Raw genomic sequence first — 15,358 nt, forward strand, 5'->3', positions numbered from 1 at the left:
TCTGCCAACTCACCGTGAGGCTGGTGATCTTAACCCTCCCCGTAAACAATCTAAATAGTGACGGTGAACGAGCTACGTAGGTTACACTTGAAAATTTATGGTTCGGGTATATTGATTTTTAACCGTTTACAAAGCTCCTTGGCGATAAAAGGTATTCCGTATGCAAGCCTTGTCAGTCATGCTAATCGTGTTTACAATAGCGTGACCCCTGTCTTCGACCAACTAGCACGAAAGGTGACTCCAGTAGCTTTGAAGCTAGCAAGAGTCTTTTTATTGGCCATGGAAACCACCTACACGATTGTGGATCAGCCCGCACAAAGCGCCAAACGAGGCGGTGTGTTCTTGACGTACAAAATCATCGCTGTAGTTGCTGTAATTGTGTTGGTTGTTGTCGTTGCCCTTGTGCTTTTAGCAGCGTTCCTTGGTCCGGGTCGAAAGCGTTCCTGCTCAGAAGAATGCAGTGATGGGGACGGGAAGACAAAGAAAGGTAAGGCATGCACACAAAGGTCCCGTTTGTTCTACCGTGCTAGGTCGTTCTTTGGGTAGTCAGGAGAGGCTCTTCAAACGGTACGTTTGTACAAGATCTCTTCTAAGTTACAGAATCTATTCAACCAAAGACTTTAACTCTTTACTAATTCAATTTACGACTTCAGTCCAGTTCTCCCTTAAGCCTCTGTATTTGTTTACATTGTGCTCACCTTAAATTGCATGTCGGTACTGTTTCAGAGTTTCCCGACATAACAGTGTTTACGTACAGAATCAAAACCTTGAAATGCAGTATGCATGATTAGTCGCGACAAAGATAATGATACACCAAGGGCAACCAACGAGGACTTTTAAGCAAAATACTCCAAGTATTGCGCCCTGTATTCCCAGATCGTTCCATGGCCTATTTTTATTTTATTTTTTTTAATTTTTTTTTTTTGTAGTTGGATTTTAAAATCACTGGAAATTTTAGGGAACGGAATTTCATGAAAATGAAACGTCAGATTTTAGTCGCAATTTAATCAGAATTTTTGATTGAATTTCTATTGCTCGCGTTACTTAACTTTACAGATTCGGCGACTTAAACAGCAACAACAATGGCTCAATAGCTACTTCTACAGTACATGGAATCTAGCGAATGGGAACTCGACAACAATAGAGAAAAAATTCAAAACTCAGACGAGCATAGATTTGTTCTGCCTCACAAGTTCACAACATGCTTGCAGGAACCGATAATCAAAACGTAATAGGGACTTGATGACAAGCACGAAGCATGAACAAAGCCGATCTATTCCGATCTATTCCGGCCTATTCCGATCTATTCCGATCTATTCCGACCTATTTCACCGAAACAAACCGCTGGGTGCCCCCGTCACACCTCTCGTTAGTACTGAGTTTTTCATCTGCGGTTTTTGTGTCGAGATTATCTTTAGGACGAACAAAATTGTAAAGGGTACAAGAGACTGAATAAAACTGAACAAGACGTTCCAATGCACTAGTCAATTGAAACCCCCACCCCCCCCCCCCCCAGACCCGGGACAGGTAGGGGGATTTGACAAAGGTCTGATCAAATTATACCATCTTAACAAAACTTGTTGTGGATTATTAAATTTTGCAAGAATATGAATTTCACAAGTCATTACAACAGAGCATTTCTAAACAGTGGTAGCTTTGAAAATGTTAAACAGCACATTTAGTGTAAAGCCGCTTTCGACTTGGTGCATCCACAAGTCCCATGCATTCGAAATGGGACCACTCTATAGGGCAGCCAGGATTATCACAAGTAATTATATTGGGTACAAGAGTAACAGGCCTGCACTGCTCCCTAACGCGTGTTTAAGCCTTTTTTATAATTTAGCTCTCACGGGTATATCTTTGACTGACCGCCCTCTCAGTGTAACATATGAGGGGAAGGTCTTTGTAGATTTCTTTGAGCAATGGTTGTTGCTCTATTAAATGCCAGGCTTTCATGAGGATTTGTTTTAAGTTTAAGTTCTCGGGATAACCTCTTTCCTGTAGGCGTGATTTAGGATTTTGAATTTACTCTTCAAATATGTTTTTAGGGAGTCTGTTCTGAGAAGTCTCAGTGCTTCGCCTTTGATGAAGCCTTTTTTGACCCCTGGTGGGTGGTACGAAGAGAAGTGCGTATATTGAAATGTTTCAGTAGGTTTGAAGTGCGTACGCACATCAAGAACTGAATTGCTTCTGAATCTTTCACCTTTATAAATGTTTGTATCCAGAAATGTTTCCGTTTCTGAAATTTCAGCCGTAAATTTAATTGTGGGGTGGTGTTTGTTTGCTTGCTCAATAAACTGCATTATCTCCTCTCTTTAAAGTCCAAAGGAAACATATGTCGTCTATATATCGTTTCCAAATGAGCGGTTTTAAAATCTCCGTTTCAACCTTAGCTATGAGATATTGGCAAAGGCAACTGCCATTTTTGTACCCATGGCTGCACCATGGGTTTGCAGGCAGAGTTTTCCATAGAGCTGGAATGAATTTTCTTCTTTCTTTTGAATTGTCTTTAAACCAAATTTTGCGAAGCATTTTGCCAATAATCAGCCAATATGGATGGCGCGAAAATGACAACGTGCAATGCAATCAATTGACTTCGCAACGAACTTCGGTACCAGTCAACCACAGTCAAATCTCCCTGATTCCCCGAGGCGGGGACACTGTAAAGGAGCAAAACACATCTTATCTACCACCCCCAGGGGACAGATCTCTGATCAAAAGTGCTTATATGCTCCTATTATCCCCCTATCTGTCCCGGGTCCGGGGGGGTGGGGGTTTCAATTGACTAGTGCACAAGAGTGAACTGGGTAGTACCAGTTGTTTTAAACACATTACTGCAAGGATTTGGTAGGGTGTGGAATGAGCGGTTTGATTGGGAGCAAGGTTTAGTAGACCGTAAACAAATTATCTTGTTTGTTGACATTCGTAAAAGCTTTTCTAAAATATTCCTTGCTGCAATCATGATTTCTGAACAAAAATTTGTGAGCCAAGAACTTCGAAGTGCCTCGTTTCGCAATGGGCTCTGCATAGATCGTGACGTATTTAACTTGCTTGAACACTTTTCTTTAAGTATTCCTCGCCGCAAATTAAATCGTGACGTATATGACTTGCCTGCTAACATTCTTGAATGCTTTTCTTTAATATTCCTCACTGCAATGAGAGAGGAATATTTTAGAAAAGCGTTTAAGACACGGTCTATGCAGAGCTCGTTTCGCAAAATACAGACCTTTAATTAGCAACTCTGCACTTCCCGCGATGTTTTATTCCCCTTTTCGCTTATCACATACAGATATCTGACTGGTATCGTGCATGATATCTTAATTCTACAGGTCTATTCATCAGTTCGTTTCGTTTTGCAAAAAACCGTAAGCCGGATATATAGCTCACCCCGAAAAAAAATGCAACCTTGCCAAACAACTTTACACTTTGATTGACAGAAATTAAGTACTTCGCAACAGTTTCGATTTTGTGACAGCCACGACTGCGTAGTAATTAATTTCGCTTTATGAAAAAAGTTATGCAAAAGTGGTTGGTGCGCCAGCGACTTACAGAACGGTAGCAGAGCGCTTGTATTGTAAGCCACTCGAGCAGTTTAATGCCTGGGTTTGAAGGGTGTTCGGAAAATATAAATGAACCACAACATTTTCGGCTTGATTGCCTAGAGCTGGATGAAATTTTTCCTGATTATTAAAATTGATGTGCTTTTGTTGTCTTAACGCATAAGTTTGATCACTTGACACATCCCATGATCAAGGAGTAATATAAATCGATGACATGGCAGCGAAATTTCTTTTAATATATAGATAAATTAGCATTTCCGTTGCAGATTTAAAATATTCAACATTCTACAGCACGTTTGGAACGCCGGACTGTCCTCAAGTTTTTAAATTGGAGTTATAAACAATGAAAGCAGTCAATTTTGGACTGAGAAATGATCTTTGTCCTCATAAATTCTTTTTGGGGAACATTCTATGGCCATTTCAAACGTGAAGGGCTGGAGATATTTAATCTTCAAGTTAGAAAAGCTTTTAGTTTGGTGTTTTCTCTTTAAACCATCGCCTACTTGTCAAATATTTGCACAGGATATTTGCACAAATATTTGGATAGGACAGCTCCGTATTGTGCTAAAAAATGTTAAGGATCATAAGACCTCAGGCTATCTGCCAAAATTTGATTCAGTGTCATTCGCTTTAATTTGTTTAAGTTATCTCAAATAAACCATTATTCCTCGTTAGTCGTTAAAGCCCTTAGCCCAGGCCTACAATTTAAACAAATTCAAAGTTTTCTTGAGGCTTTATGCTGTAATCACGTGCGATCTGCCCCCGTTGCATCATCGCCGGTAGTTTATAGAGACAAGTGATTCGAAAATGGTACGTGACCCTAAATAGCCACAGAAATACCCGGGTAAAAACATCGGTAAAAGCTTGTGTAGCTGCACTTTGTGAGCCACAAACCAAAAAGGCAACTACTCATAATAATCAAGACTTTATAAGTTGATTAAAACAAATCAGGTAAAAGGTTGTAACTATCGTCCCCACTAAACTCGCACCACATCAGCCAATAAGAAGCAAAACCAAAACCAATCGTAACGCGCTTACATGCGTTTTCCCGGGCGTAACGCCAGTTACATGCATTTGTTTGGAATTCTGATTGGTTCATTGCACGGTTCTTTCTACTGTGTTCTGGTAGAGTTATTACTTGGCTTTTCGTCAACAAGTCACCGTGAAAGAAACTTATGACAATTGCAGTGTACAACTCTACATCGTATGGTGGTAAAGTTGACATTTCTCTGTCCATGTTTATATTACTCAATCTTACCCATAAGACAAATTCTTAATGTACATTTTGCGCGCACATAATGAGATTTTGGTTAAACTCTCCCCTAGTCCTTCTCGAAAAAAAAGTCTTTTGGGGCGCTCGTTTTCCCAACTAATGTGAAAAATTTAAATGAAATCCTTTTGCTGAGAAGATCTGCCATTGTCAAGCAATTGTAAGGCTCACACGGAAGGCATGCTCTTTCCTTGTAGATGCACAAAGATCCAATCTTGGTGTCTAAGTCAGGTCAATGGACATTTTGTATACTTATGGAGCTTACAAATAGGACGCTTTTGTTGCATTTTTAAGTAATACTGGTCAGGAGTACGTTAAAACAGGCTTGAAACCGATTGTTACTTGTGTGCAACAATGAAAGGCTATAAAATGAGCTGTTAACCATTCTCTTCAGGGCGGGATAAGTTCTGTTGATTTGAAAAAGCTTTGACTATCACAGTCGTTTCTTCAAAAAAGCGTTAATTATCACAATTATTTCAACTCTTCATTTCTCAGTTTATGATGAACCCCTTTTTTTCTTTGAATTTTGAATCAGCGGGTGATATAAGAAGGATGGACGAATCATTTCAAACAATTTTAAAGATTTCTGAAGATGTCCAGATCTTGATGTTCCAAAGTCTCCCAAGGATTCCGAAGGTTATCCGAAGAACCGACAAATACCATACGGACAATGTTGTACCCACTCAAGTCTACATTCGATCCAATCTCGCCGTTTTTACATGTTTTAAAGTGCTTACTATATATATATATATATATATATATATATATATATATATATATATATATATATATATATATATATTTTTCTTTATTCACTTGTTTTCCAAACCAATCCCATACCACATCGCTCACCTACTCAAACGCTCCATGTTCGCGATATCGTATCAAGAAACGGCTCGTGAATGAAATGAATTAGTCAGCTAACCAATAGCCATTTCTTTGTTAACGCACGAAACCATCAAAGGTGTCAATCCTCTGATATCCCAGCCTTTTATAGATAAGCAGACCAGTCAGCTGACATGTGACGTGGCAATTGTTGGTGGAGGCATTTCCGGTCTGTATGTAGCGGAAACTCTCCTCAGGCTCCAGAAAGAGACAAACGTTTGCTTGTTTGAAAGAGACGATAGATTCGGTGGACGAATACTCGATCACACCTTCCAGCGGATGCCTGGTGTCCCAGTTAGTAAGTACCACTGCTGCAATTTAGTTTAATTTTAATTTAGTTCTTTATGGTTCTTTTTACGCATGATCACGTAAGATTATACTAAAATGTAGCAGCTCACTGCGAAAAACGTGTTTTAAGGAATGCGGCGCGGCCGAATGGTCAGAGAAGCGAACTTGTAACCGCAAGTACTTCAAGTCCCTTCTCTGACCAATAGATGATTTTAGCCTCGTCTCCAGTCGTCCTTTGCGAGGAAAGACCCACTTGGCTCCAAGTCCCATAGACAGGCTCGTTTACTTCGACAAGCGCGTTGAGGCCTTGAACCGACGCTGGATGGATTTGTTTCATGGTATGTCCCCCCGTCCAAATGTTCGGCTACGTCTTGCAGCAGCAACTTGTAAGCCTCCCTGCAGTAGTTGGGATTTTAAAGAGTTATTAAGGTTGTAATGTTTATTTGAGTTTACAGTGTGCCCCATTAGCATTAGTAAACAAACCATGCCGAACCGTAAAAAACGCGAACAAAAAGGGATACGCGCGATTTGATTGGCTGAGAGCGGTTTTCAATTGAGTGACGAAAGTAATTTCGCGTTTGCTTTGGTTTTGCATTACTACGCTCTGTGATTGGTTAGCAAAACTCGCGCCACTTTCTGAACCAATGGGAATCCAAACCAAACCCAATCGTGTTTTCGCCGCACGCGTTTTCCCGCGCTTGGCGCTAGTTACATGTATTTGCTTCGAATTCTGATTGGCTCGTTGTGTTCTTTACATCTGTTACGATTGGCCGGAGTAATTACTTTGGTTTTGGTTTTACGACACTCAATCGGAAACTGCTTTATACAGTGATTACCCAAACTTGCGAACGAGAATTTTGTCAGTTTGCGACTTTTCAGTGCGGATGCAATGAAACCTTATACGTTACTCTGTACACTTTTGTAATCAGATAACAGCTCTGTAAATTATCAATTTTAGAGAACAAAAGCAATTCCTTTAACCTCGTGTGCCGTTCTTTTACCCCCACGTTTTCTAGGTTTAGGTGCGTGGCGCGTGGATGAAAGTCTTGTAAGTGATAGTTTATACTTCAGTAATGTTTTTTACGTGTTCAACGGTTCATTAGATAAAAACAAGGAGAAATTATTTCCTTTAAGGGTAGTACCGCACCGCTAATGATCCCGGAACCGCAAATGATCCCAGGAAGGATCGATTGATGCTGTGGACAATTATAGAATGGAGAAGATTGAGAGAATTTCACGGATAGTAGAATGGGTTGGCCAGCGTAAGAGAATGTGACTCAAACAGTAAATGAGGCCTTTCTTCTTAAAAATAATTTAACCCATTACAATTATATTTTTAGCGTTGTGATAATTTTTTCACATTTTTTTTTCACATATGCTCCTATTTTCAATAATCCATGACATTCGATTCCGCTTTTTTTTTTCACATGGCTCATTTACGTTCACTATAGGGATCATTTGTAGCTTCGGGATTATTCGCTGTGCGACACAAAAGCAGGATCGCCATACTTGAATCAATAAAGGATTAATCACCTTCTTCAATCTGTTTTGTAATACCTTATGTCTTTTTCATTGTCTTTTAAATAAAAATTATCTTGATGTAAATAATATCCTTTTGATTTTGAAATCTTAGCCAATAGCCAAGCGTTTTAGACCATTATTCTACTCATTCTCTTTACCGCTTTAATTGATTAATTGATTAATTGATTTATGATTCATTCAGTCATTGATTGATTGATTGATCGATTGATTGATTGATTGATTGATTGATCGATCAATTGATTGATTGATTGATCGATCGATCGATCGATCGATCGATCGATTGATTGATTGATTGATTGATTGATTGATTGATTGATTGATTGATTGATTGATTGATTGATTGATTGATTGATTGATTGATTGATTGATTGATTGATTGATTCATTGATTGATACTGACTGACACGGGGACTGACTGGTTGCCTGCCTGGCGGCCACCTGGCTGAACCACTTAATTTCTTCCACAACATTACGTTTTCTCTTTGTTTTTATTCAGGGAGCTATTCAAGCGCTTCAACTTGTCAGTCAGTTATCTCGCTAAACGCAATTACGACAGGTTAGAAGCGAGAGGTGTTTTTGCAACCGACAGGCTCACGCTGAAAAAGAAAGCGTTCCCCTTGCTCAACCATGGAAAATTGGAAAATTCTACCTACGCAGAGATGGTAGAGTACCTCTTTAGTCAGAGGAAGGAGGCAACTAAGTTTCCAAGTTTCTCCACCTTCGCGTCAGAATATCTCACACCAGAAGGGTACCAATTATTCAATCACCTGACTGGTTTTATACCAGACTATGCCCGACAATTCAGCCCAGGAAGCCTCGTTGATGCCGTTATGGCAACAGCTAATTTCAAGCATAACTACTCCCGACCAGATAAAGGGTTGTCTTCGATTACACAACAGTTAAAATTTTCTGTTACAAAACTTGGAGCGAGACTCTATCAGGATGAAGAAATCAAGGTCATGGAAGAGACTCTGGACAGCAGGTTCAAGCTGATAACAAAAAATTATACAGTAACAGCGAATAAACTGGTCGTCGCAGTCCCTCCAGTGCCACTGAAGAGAATCAAAGGTTCTGTCGCTGAAAAGATTCAGAACGACTCGATCTTCAAGACAATCCAATATGCGGTGGCTTTTAAGGGCTTTGCTGTGTTTGAGAATGCCTGGTGGCAACTCAACTCTACCGGAAGTCGTTACCTGGCGGACGAGCAAGAAATGTTGTCTACTAGTGATTGCTTGGAACACACATTCCCATACAAGTAAGTAATCTGAGAATTCATTGTAACAAAGTATATAAAGTAAGCCAAGTAACATTTAAAGCCATGTGCAAACAAGATTAAGACTGCAGGAGAATTAGAGGACGAAGGTCTGCTAGAGGGTCTCATCGGGTGATTGCCAAGTAAGGGGATTATGTGGAGTCTACGCTTTCACGATATTTTGCTACCTAAATTGCAATGTTATGGGTTACGTCAGTACACTCTAAGATGGTTTGCTTCTTATTTACATAATCGAACTGAAATTTGTCATAGAAATTGTTGAAGTCAACTGACCCCGAACTGTTTGACATGCGGTGTTCCTCAAGGAACAATTCGAGGACCTCTATTTTTTCTGTTATATATCAATGACTCACCGAATTGCTTGCCAGTTTTTGCAAACCACGATGTACGCTGATGATACCAGCTTGACGTTTCCTAGTGCTGACGTTAACCATTTAAATGATTGTCTAAATTATGATCTAAGCAAAGTGTACAACCATGCATCACTATTACCCCCTCTCTGTTCCCCTCCCAAACGTGCTTGAAATACGTAAAGGGCTTACGTATTTCAATAATACAGTTGTCAATTGTATTATATATTTTAATTATCCGTTGTTGCCTAAAAAAATCACAATGTTCCGTTAGGCTCCGTGGTGCGAGAGGCGAGGCCATATTGCAAATGTCCTATGCTGGTATGAGCTGCGCTATCAAATGGGGTGAGTTACTCAAGATTTCCAAGGAGACTGTTGATCGCGAGATGCACAGAGCGCTGTCAAGATTGTTCCCAGGAGTAGATGTTCCGAAGCCACTAGAGTCAAAGTACATTTATTGGAAGGAAGGATTCATGTAAGTGTTCCAATAATCTGCTTTTCGTGGTCATCTTCTATTCCAATAATTTGTATCTTACTACTCCTTGTAAAGCGAAAGGAAAGTTTCAGTCTGATTCTTTTTTTATAGCTGTCTAAATTGCTTTAATTGGAATTAAAAGGCTTTTGGTATAATTAGTTGTTGCTTAGTTTGTTCTGCATCAGTCAATTTCAGCAGTTCCAGGGGGCCGGGGGGAGGGCAGTGCTCAAAAGTGTCCATTTTTAACACTTTAACTCTTTATTAAAAATTTCGTCTTCACAAACGTAGCACTCGTGTAAACATTACCAGTGTTCTGAGTAGAAAATCACCTATACATGTAATGCTCCCTTGAAATTGACTTTCGTCAAGGCAAGGCATATTCCAACCTTGGTTAATGTCATCGACATTTCTAAGTTTTCTTTTAATCATCTGGGAGGCGTCTTCTTATATGACTTCGTATCAGTTTCTTCTTTAGGTTATGCACAATGACATAGTACTACCAGATCAAACCAAAATGTGAAATAGATGCGACGATAAAGTACGTCCTAGTAACTTTTTTTCATGTTCACACTTGAATGTTATCTGCAAATTCAAAAGCTTGAAGCACTAACCTTCACCCCAAGAAAATGCTAATAAATAGCTTTCGTATACTTCAAGATTTTTTTTTTCTATCTTTTTTATTTTAAAATCTTTTATCTTTAAACCATTTTTAAATCTTAAAATGATTTCAAGTAATGTTTTTTCGTAATCACAATAACAGAAGAAAATAAAATGATAAAACTTAAATTGTCTAAGAGGTAAAATATCATTTAAGTTTTCAGAGATGACTTAAAGGTACTGACACTGGAGCTACGCTTAATATAACTAGGAAGACAGTTCCATAACTTGGGGCACAAACAGAGAATGCTAGGTCTCCGTAAGTTTTAGATTTGATAGAGGAACTTGAAGCTGAAAACTAAATGAGGGCCTTAATCGTCCATTTGAAGTTTATATGTGCAGAAGGTTACTAATGTAACCAGGAACTAAATTATTAAGAGCCTTAAAGGTTATCTTCAATGGGCAGCCAATAAAGCTCCCTGAGTAATGGTGTGATATGGTCAAACTTGCAGCCACTTAAAATCAAGCGAGCTGCGCAATTCTGCACAAGCTGTAACTTATGTTCCTTTCTTACTTTATTTGTTAATTCTTTCTCCTTCCTGTCTTTTTTTCTCTTTTTCCATTCTTTCTTTCATTCTTCTTTTTTTTATGTATCTATTTGCTTTACTGTTTTTTAAATATTCTTTTAAGACACGGGCAGGGCCAGGGAACACACCTGCCTCGGGTTAAAGTCAGTGACTGGGCCAAGCGTCCATTTGAAAAGCAGGATTTGTTCATCGTTGGCGAGGCTTATCAACCGCTGATATGGATCGAGGGAGCATTACAATCAGCCAAAAATGCATTGCACGAGGGGTGGGACATTGACAACTCAAGGCAGAAAAGAGAGTTGACACCAGAAAGCTCAGTCAACAAGATTGATTCCACCCTGATGTTTCCTTAAAAAGGGTAAGAACGATTGTCCTTTTCTTTTACCATTTATTCTCTGTAACATCGAGAGGTTCCTAACACGAAGTTGAGCTCAATCGGTTATTAAGCCATGGGTTCCTTGAAGTCCGCAATATTGGTAACTGTTGAAAATTTGGCCTTACCATAACAGGGAATTTTGCTTTCGGCAGCTTGAAACAGCTAATTTTAAAATTCCTTGGGATGCTTATTATCGAAGGAACTTTTACCTCGGCCGGATGAGATTTGGGGAAGTAATATTCAGAAATTTTAAAAGTATTGGCAAAGGTTTGACGGCGTAGCGGCGAGGATAAGGGGGTGGAGTCGAATCCATTTCCTGCCGTTCAAGTACTGCCCAAAGTCATGTGAAATCGTCTGCTTCCTGGGCGTGTGAAACAAAGGCCTGAAAAGCGGACAATTTGGAAAGCTAAGTACAGCTAAAAACCTCAAATTTCTTTGTGAAATCCTTTACACAATTTTCTAAAGTGAAAAGTTGGGCAATTATTTGATTAGTAATTAACTAATTTGTATTGTGCATGATCCATGTGATAATATGGATATTACGCATGTTCCGTGCTGACATTTCCATTTTCAATTTGTTTATTTTGCCATTAACCAAAAAATACAACATAAATACATTATAGATGACACACAATATTCTTACTATTACAATGTTCATACTTAACTATTTACAATATTAAATGTGTCAAAGGCTAGGAAGCCGATATAGAAGCCGGGGGCTTACATGCGCATACAAATTTAACTACTGTTAAAAACGTACAACTAGTATTGTTTATTTTTTGATATTAGAGTGCTTGTTGAACAATGAAAGTCGCTAACATCATCATTCATCCCATTTTGTTTTGTTTTGTTCTTTTCAGTAATCCACCTGATAAGAAAAGATGGCTGAAATTAGCTGCAGGGTAAAACGGAATCAAAAAGGAATCAACACTTCGTTGTAAAACGTGTGGAAGTAGTATGACGCACTCGAACTCCATCTCGTTATTTCAGTAATCTCGAACTCTGACGTTGCAGACATTGTATTATTAATATGTAATGAATTATAATTTAGGATTAATTGTCACTTGTATTTTCAAAGTTTTCCCGAATTACCCGAGTCGCTACGAGATTTGGGCAATTTGGGAAAACTTTTAAAAGGCGCGTGAAAATTAATCCTTAATTCTACTCGGCCTCTACTTTGTATTTAAGGGTGAATTTCCCTTCAAAAGTGTTTCTGATGCGCCATCTACTGATGATTAATCTGTTTGCGAGCAAAGTTCATGAAATTGTGTTACTTTTTGCACGCACAGGCGAGCTTGAATTTGCGGAGTCACACAGAGATGATTGAAACGGCAAAATACTCTGTCTTTACGGCTGGTATTCGCTATAAAGCTGCTTATGTTGTGCCGCCCATTAGAGAGTAATTTTCCCGGCTCTGTCGTTTTGTTTCTCACGTTGCTGTGCCATTTGGATTGGTTTTCCTGTGATGCTGCGTACAGTTGATAAGTGACGTCATCACCAAAACGAAAATTTCTCGCATCGAGAGGTTACCATATTTTCTTCCCCATGGTGCTCCGCGCGTGCCTTCGCGAAAAGGAGCTCCGCTATTATACCATGCCCGAGATCTAGCAATATTTCTTTATTGTTTGTAAGAAAAAAATTATTCCACACATGCTTGTTGGATATGCTGTTGATTATAGCCAACGCCATCTATCATTTCTTAGCATACCTCAGTGACCGACTATTACGTAAACGCACAATCTGATTGGCTACACAGGTGCCGTCTATCGATCGATAGACGGCACCTGGAGCTGTTGAAAAATGGCTCCCCTTCGTGTTTTCGTAAAGTTTGTGAAGAAGACGTACAAAACGTTTTGCAAAGTGCCATGCCAGAAAAAAAACAAAGAAAGCTACAAAGTATGGAATAAAGATTTTTAAAGGTAAGTGCAGAACAAGTTCCGAAATAAAATGCTTTATTTAAAACCAACAACAAATTGCGCGTAAGCTTTCCTAAGTTCGTAAGTTAACAAAACAAAGTTGTCAAAGAAAAGTAACAATTGCGGTTATTGATTTGTTTTAAATTAGTTTTCAACCTAAAAAGAACACCCATTGAATAACAAACCAAAGTCGAATTAAACACATGTTTGCAGAGGTTTTATGTGTCAGTGAGACAAACAAATGGTGAACCGTTTAAAGTTTCGTCACTTAAAGCCATCCGAGCGGCCATTGATAGATATTTGAAGCAAGCACCTATTAACAAGCCGGGGTCTATCGTCGGTGATTATGAATTTAAGAAGGCAAATGATACGCTAAATGCAGTCTGTAAAAATCTGATGAAAGATGGAAAAGTTCGTCTAGTTGTTCATAAAACTCCCATCACAAGCGAGCAATCAAAAGCTTTTTGAAAGTGGTCAACTAGGAAATGCAGATACAAAAGATCCTAAACAATTACAGTAAACCGCGTTGTTTTACACATACCTGTATTTCGGGAGGAGAGGAAGAGAAAACCAACGCAGTCTCACTCCAAAGATGTTTATCCTCCGCCAAACACCCCAGGGTAGACGATATTTTGAGCTGCGAAGAGACTTTCCGGGGACGGTTTTGTCGACAAAAAACCGGCCACCAAGGCGGCGTCAACGACAACAACGACGAAGCAGACGGCAAAATGTTTGATGAATGAACTTGACAAATGCGCCAGTTAGTCAGAGCGCGCGCGATTTAGCATGCATCATTGCACAAAAGTATAAAAATTTATGAAATAAAAGGATTTTTTTGCTTGATAGATCGGTCACTGAGGTATGCTAAAACAATTAGACGGCTCGCTCTCGGTTTCTATCACCTTTGATAGTTGGCTCGGGGCTTAAGAACATCTTAATTTTTGCAAGCTCAAATTGCCAAAACAATAAGAACGTTCAACCACAGTCCCAAAATTTGGCTCTATAGTTAATGTCAAATGCGATCTGGCTAACTAAGCACTTGCGTTTTTCGGAATATGTGAAGAATCAATTGGCTGAAGGGAAGCGCATTGTTTTGTTTTGTTTTTGTTGTTTTGGCTTCTTTCGCGCAATATATTGATTTTTCTTGATTAATGCTACTTCGGATAATAAACGTTTAGTCTGTCTACGGGTGTGACTGTTCAATAGCTTTCATCAATGGCCATACTGGCTTACATGAGGGTACATAATTGGTGGTTTCCACCTCACACATCGTCACGCAAGTAAAAAAATTAAATCCCCAACCATTCAATAGATAAAGTCAAGAAATTGATATTTTGGAGAAGAGTGATACGTAAACAACGTGTGAAAGCCACGGGGCTGTGCGATATCTCATAATCGAGTTATTCGAGAAAATGTACCACGGAAAATTACAGAGTTTAGTATGGGACGCCATGTTGGTGGACACCAACATAGCCACCAACATGGCGGCCGGAAACCAGCAAAAACATCTGGAGTTCACTTTGGCTATTTCAAAGCCTTTCTTCTCCCTGCTGAACTTTCACACATTGACATAGACGTTTCTATTACATGTTAGCTGATCAGACCTAAAAAATCACGAGGCAAATCGATGTTTTCATGTACGTGACATGTTTAGAGCAGCTGACTGCTTCTGTCACGCAGTACTCAAAAATCTAAAATTCAAACTGCTCTATTTTCAAAACGAAGAATGCTATCCTGCTGAAAACAAGCAAGCCGATTGAAATTTATATTTTCTTTTATGTGATGAAGATAAAAACCTAAAATTGCGTTTTGTTATGAATTTCAGTTTTTTATGACGTCACGTGAAAACCAAGAATACCCAAATTTCTGGCATTGATGGTTCGTTAGAAAAAAAGATTTTAATCCTCCCCGTAAACATCTAAATAGTGGCCGTGAAGGAGTTTGGTTACACTTAAAAATTGACGGTATTTTGATTTCTAACCTTTCACAAAGGTGAAAGCTGCCTCACGATAAAAGGTATTCCGTATGCAAGTCTTGTCAGTCATGCTAATCGTGTTTACAACAGCGTGACTCCCGCAGTGTCTTCGACCGGCTAGCACGAAAGGTGACTCCAGTAGGTTTGAAGCAAGCAATTGAGTCGAATTATTACGCGGGATGCCCTGAGGGGGCATACCGTGTCTAAAAACGGGTCGATTTCTTTTTTTTTTCTTCCTCGTAGCTACAAATCGGTACATTAATTT

General features: G+C 39.2%; 1 protein-coding gene across 1 annotated transcript; it reads left to right on the forward strand.

Annotated features, from left to right (window-relative positions):
• The first annotated feature begins 215 nt into the window (after positions 1–215).
• On the forward strand, positions 216–12,241 carry LOC146464356 (uncharacterized). The gene is made up of 7 exons (XM_085129821.1): positions 216–487; positions 5,828–6,013; positions 7,020–7,051; positions 8,041–8,799; positions 9,442–9,642; positions 10,930–11,184; positions 12,063–12,241. The coding sequence occupies exons 3-6, from the start codon at positions 7,041–7,043 to the stop codon at positions 11,177–11,179; spliced, it is 1,221 nt and encodes a 406-aa protein (XP_084985947.1). The 5' UTR covers positions 216–487; positions 5,828–6,013; positions 7,020–7,040; the 3' UTR covers positions 11,180–11,184; positions 12,063–12,241.
• The last annotated feature ends 3,117 nt before the right edge of the window (positions 12,242–15,358 follow it).

Source organism: Pavona decussata, unplaced genomic scaffold (genome assembly GCF_977016875.1).
Source record: "Pavona decussata unplaced genomic scaffold, jaPavDecu1.1 SCAFFOLD_164, whole genome shotgun sequence".
NCBI lineage: Eukaryota > Metazoa > Cnidaria > Anthozoa > Scleractinia > Agariciidae > Pavona > Pavona decussata.

What these genes read in the sequence shown, in the direction of transcription:
- LOC146464356 (XM_085129821.1), top strand. An exon ending in GAACACACATTCCCATACAA is followed by an intron (nt 8,800 to 9,441) that starts GTAAGTAATCTG and finishes ATGTTCCGTTAG; the next exon opens with GCTCCGTGGTGCGAGAGGCG. An exon ending in TATTGGAAGGAAGGATTCAT is followed by an intron (nt 9,643 to 10,929) that starts GTAAGTGTTCCA and finishes TATTCTTTTAAG; the next exon opens with ACACGGGCAGGGCCAGGGAA.